General features: G+C 35.4%; 1 protein-coding gene across 4 annotated transcripts in view; it reads left to right on the forward strand.

Moving 5' to 3' along the window:
* Positions 1–5018, forward strand: part of LOC122061948 (DNA-directed RNA polymerase III subunit 2) — a 103685-nt gene that overhangs the window by 4716 nt on the left and 93951 nt on the right. For all 4 annotated transcript variants that reach the window (XR_006134758.1, XR_006134759.1, XR_006134760.1 and 1 more), the window contains exons 10-12: positions 2104–2209; positions 2304–2414; positions 3725–3784. Coding sequence is in view for 1 of the 4 variants with exons in the window: in XM_042625540.1 (XP_042481474.1) it covers positions 2104–2209; positions 2304–2414; positions 3725–3784 (277 nt within the window). In the remaining 3 variants the exon portion in view is untranslated. The remainder of the gene's footprint in view (positions 1–2103; positions 2210–2303; positions 2415–3724; positions 3785–5018) is intronic.

The raw sequence follows: 5018 nt of genomic DNA on the forward strand, positions 1-5018 counted from the left end.
GGAACAAAAACCCTTCAAAAAATCGTGTTTTTCTGAAAAATTACCCATCTTGGTCATTATATGACCGTAGCGCACTGTATCGGTACATACTGATACTCACCGATACGTATCGATGCTCATCGATACTCACCGATACATGCCGATATATACCGATACGTACTGATCAATACATACCGATACTCACCGATGCGTACCAATACATACCAAAACGTATATTTTATCTCAATTTTATATTTTTCATAGAGTCGTATCGAGGCATATCGTATCGTATCGTATCGATGTGTATTGGTGGTGTATTGATGCATATCGGTATGTATTGTAGGGGATATATATCGATCCGAAAGGATTTAAAAATTTTATGTATCGTATCGGTGTGTATCGTATCGGTCGGCTAAATTTAAGATACGTATCGGAGGGTATCGTATCAGTATCGGAGATACTTAAAACCATGCTTCTTTACCTTTATTTTTGGTGCTTACTGGTTAGAACTTAAGATGGGTTTAGGTGACACTCGCACTAGATTCAAGTCTGATATTTCAAATTTCATTTAGGTTATATAATATATTTCATGCTGTATATTTTCGAGAAAGTCCTGGATACAGTCCTAAAACATTCCATTTAAGAAAAGAAGTATAGAGAACATTTGAATGATTTAATTTTAAATTTTCACCTGCAAGAATACCTCTAGTGGATAATGACAAATGTTTATTTTTTTGGAGATACAAGCTGTTTGATAGGAAGGTGGCTTTGGTGGTTGATCGGTGATAAACATTGGGATGGAGAGTAAAATAGACTACAGTCCTTGAAAAATGGTCCCACTATCATACTGAAGTCATAAACCATATTCATGTTCTCCTGACTGTTGGAAGAAGGTATCTCAGGAATCAACATAACTTCAGGTATGATGACCTTGGCAAGGGTGCGGTCCCCTTCTCTTTGTGACTTTGCCACAAGATGTCATTAGAGTAAGGCAGATCTGATAATAGGTTAGTTCCAATGAATCAAATCTTGATTTTGACCTGATTTGATATATTCGAACAAATTATCTCTCTGTTTTGGCTTAGTTCTGACATAGTTCATTTGTGCAAAATTCATAAGGCTGCGGAGTTAGCCAAATTGGACAAGGGGTAGTTCAAGTTGTGGAGCCAAGGGTGGAAGGCCATACCCACAGTTTTCGAAAAATTCTTATTATTATATAATATATCTAACAGAAAGACTTGTAAATATTATTTAATTTTATAGTGGTCCTTAATGTGTCTCATTATTTCCAATCGAAATATCTGTATGATTTGACTTTGGGAGTTTGGTTAGTTATATTTTCCACAAAAACAATTGACCACTGTGTCCCAGAATGTATTGAATTGCATTCTATAGATGTTATATCAATTCTGGTTTTATGTCTTAAAACTTCATAGTCTGCAAATTTATATAATTGTTGGAATATGTATCCACGATAGGGGGAGTGTCCCCATCATGACATGGTTATCTTAGTTATTTTCCAATTTAGATTAGGTTCCTAGTAGACTAGATCTCTAGTTTCCTAAATTAGAGTTTGACTAGGATTGTTTTTCCCATTCCACTTATGATTGTACTTGGATCTACTTATTATAAATATATGATGGAGGGAGACTGCCAATATGTACATTGGCTGCTCCTCTCCCTTGCCGTCTCTCTTCCTCTTCCTCATCTCTCTTCTCTCAAGTTACTGGTTACAAATCTTTGGATTTCTACAAAAATGTTAGTACATACACTATATACCTATGAAGATATGTAGTTGTCTCTGGAATGAGATCAGTTATGGGAAGATTACTACTTCAGTTGCTCTGGGTATTGTCGTATTCTTTTCATTTCTTGTTCCCTTTGGTACATTTTTACATCACTTAAGCAGCCAAGTACTTAATTTTATGATTCCATTTTTAGGAGTCACATGGATTGAATGTTAACTATTTCATCGCATTTGATCTGGTTTGAATCTTTTAATTATGCACTAGTTTAGTGCATTTCATCTCGCTTGAACCTTTTAATTATTTGCATAATTCACTTGCCTTATTTTAGGACACAAATTATCTCAGATTCTTCTATTGGTTTGCCATTTGTTTCCAGCCTAAATGCATCCATCACTAGCAGCACAGAGGCAACAAAGAGCCAAACAGTAATTCTCATGGACAAGGAGAAGATATATTTACATCTCAATGCTCTTACTAAACAGGTGATACACATGATTACTCTTTTTCCTTTGTTCTTTTGTAATTTGTAGTTGTTTCTACAATAATGTATTTTAACTGTAACTTTGATTTCTACAGGTTCCCATCATGGTGATCATGAAAGCTATGGGAATGGAGAGTGATCAAGAGGTAGTACAGATGATTGGAAGGGATCCTAGATATGCTGCCCTACTTCTGCCTTCCATTCAGGTAAACATGATTTTAAAGGTTAAATATGTGTATAATGCAACCCCAGGATTGAACCCTAACTTAGATTGCTATGGGCCTACGGCCCACCAAAGTGACAAAAAAACTCAAATCCAAGGAATAGTGGCAATTCTACAATTTCTGAATTGTTCAGGACCCTTTTGGGAAAGATAAACAGTACCTGGAACAGATTGGTAAATAAATTTAAAGAGAGGGACTGATATGGAATTTCAGAAAAGATAAAGGCAAAACAGAAACAATTTATGAAAGCAAAGAGCTTTGAATAATTACAATAAATTCTGGCATTATTGAAAAGTAAGAAGATTTGTCTTCTTCCTATCAACTAACAGAAAACACTGTAAAACTCTAAAGAAAGATTGACCTTTAATATTATGAATCTGTCTCAAACAGTTCTGAAACTTCAGAATCAGTATCACCTAGGTCTTCTGAGCATATTCTATCTGGAAAATAATAACTTAATGGATTTGTAGATGGTGCGATGGGTTTACTGCAGAGAAAACCAGAAACAAGGCAGATTCTATATTCATTCAACTTAAGAGATGTATGATAAGGTAATCAGAAACAATTTCTAGCAGAGAATGGAAACATTAAGATATTTACTAACTGTTTTATCTAACCGATCTCTCAGAATTGTTGGTTACATTTATACTCTGATAGTTCATTCTTAGAACCCCATCCATTAGTTAAGCTTTCTCCAATAAATTTCTTTCCCCAGCTAATGATGTTATGACTAATTTTTGTGCATCAATTGTTCTGCAACCTTTGTTGTTCTTACCTGGATGCTGAGGCATAGGCGCATAGCTTTCAAGATATATGATTAACAGAAAAGGCTGAAGCAAGAGTGCAAGTGGAGTATGCTGGCTGGAATTTGGAAAGAAATGACCTCATTTTCAAAAGACGATGTCATAAGTGGCATTATAGAATTTCCGGACAATCTGTCATATGTTGCATATGTAGAATTTTTTTGGACAAAATCCAACGTATGTGTTTTGAGTTTTTTCACATATAATTTTAGTAGCCAAATTTCTGTGCTTTATGTGTTGATTATGATTTGTGATATCAAAATACATTTAAGGGCGACTTGCTTTGTGAACTCTTTTAGTCTGTTTCCTAGTTTTCTTTGAATGATTGCTGGAGGATAAGAGTCACTCAAGGTCTTTGTTGTTGTAATGACATTTGGTTTATCTATTTTGCCTCATCTTATGATTTTCCTCTTCATCCTCAAGTTAATTTGTGGTTTTTATTGTGACCTAATACCATTTTGAATGAAATCTATTTTTCTTCAATTTTAGGAATCTGCAGACTCAGATGTACATACACAACAACAGGCCTTGGACTTCCTTGAGAAGAAGGTGTGCCTTTTTTCTTCTAAATTCTATACAATTAAATTCAATAATCATGGCCTTTTGTGCTGAACTTGTGTTAAATTAATTTATCACTTTGTACTGCAGCTTGTTAGAGTGTGATGATAAATATCAGGTCTTAGTTTAGTTCACTGAAGAACTGTCTCCCAAACTTCTATGGAGCTATTTCTGTTCTTTAAATTTGACCTACAAACTCCAGTACACTGGTGGACAATAACAGAAATGGATAGGTGTGATTGTATGTGAAGATCTAAAGGCTGGGATTCTAGAGGGTGGGAGTATGGGTACAGGATATAAAATCCATTAAGCATGAAAGTACAAGAGATATCTGAAATAATTAGTTGTAAAGGTCTTGGAAATTTCTGATTGATTGCTGCATTCTAGGATTGATAGATTGAATTGATTCAGACTCTGATTTGGATCCACCAATCAAAACAGAGAATCTGCTGATCTGATGATAAAAAATTTGATTCTGGCCAATTCTGGACAAAAGATGTTCAAAAACTTATAATAATATGCATGTTCACAAAATATGTAATGTTATTATATTTTTTATAACAAGTCTAACATTGGGCGGAAATGCTAGAAAGACATCATTCTTAAGAGTGAAAATAAATAAGTTTTTATTTGGATTCTATGTCTTATTATTATGGAATTTCGGTCAACAAATAGGAAATTGTAAGAGCACAGATACCTATATTCTAGTGGAAGTTCAAGGTGATTACATTCTGCCAATTCTATAGCAAATGAGTGGGCCAGAGTGGGGAGTCGACATTATTTGCAGTTTTGGTCCACACCCCAGAGTTTAGTCCCATTTAGGGGTTTTCCATTTGGCTTTGGCCTCCTGTTGTTGCTGTTTACCTTGGTCTGTACAATTTTTTTTTTTTTTTACCAGTGATAAAAATGGTCTGGGTATCTGATATCTAGATGGCAAAAAAGGGTATCCCAGTTCATAGGGCTCCTGCTACTGCAGGGTCTGGGCCTCTGGGGAGGGGCAGATGTATGCAGCTTTACCCCTGATTCATGGAGAGGCTATTTCCTTGATATCTTGATTGCTGAACTCTGATATAGAGGAAGAGAAATGACAACTTTTCTTGTACTTTGGGAGGCTTGGATGACCATAATTGTCCTCCATGGTACCCTCTATAATTCAACTGGTATCACTGGATCTTAATATTGACTATAATCTTGTCTATCCCTCTCCCCCCGGCCCATAACCCCC

This window comes from Macadamia integrifolia, chromosome 14 (assembly GCF_013358625.1).
Source record: "Macadamia integrifolia cultivar HAES 741 chromosome 14, SCU_Mint_v3, whole genome shotgun sequence".
In the NCBI taxonomy this organism is placed as follows: Eukaryota; Viridiplantae; Streptophyta; class Magnoliopsida; order Proteales; family Proteaceae; genus Macadamia; species Macadamia integrifolia.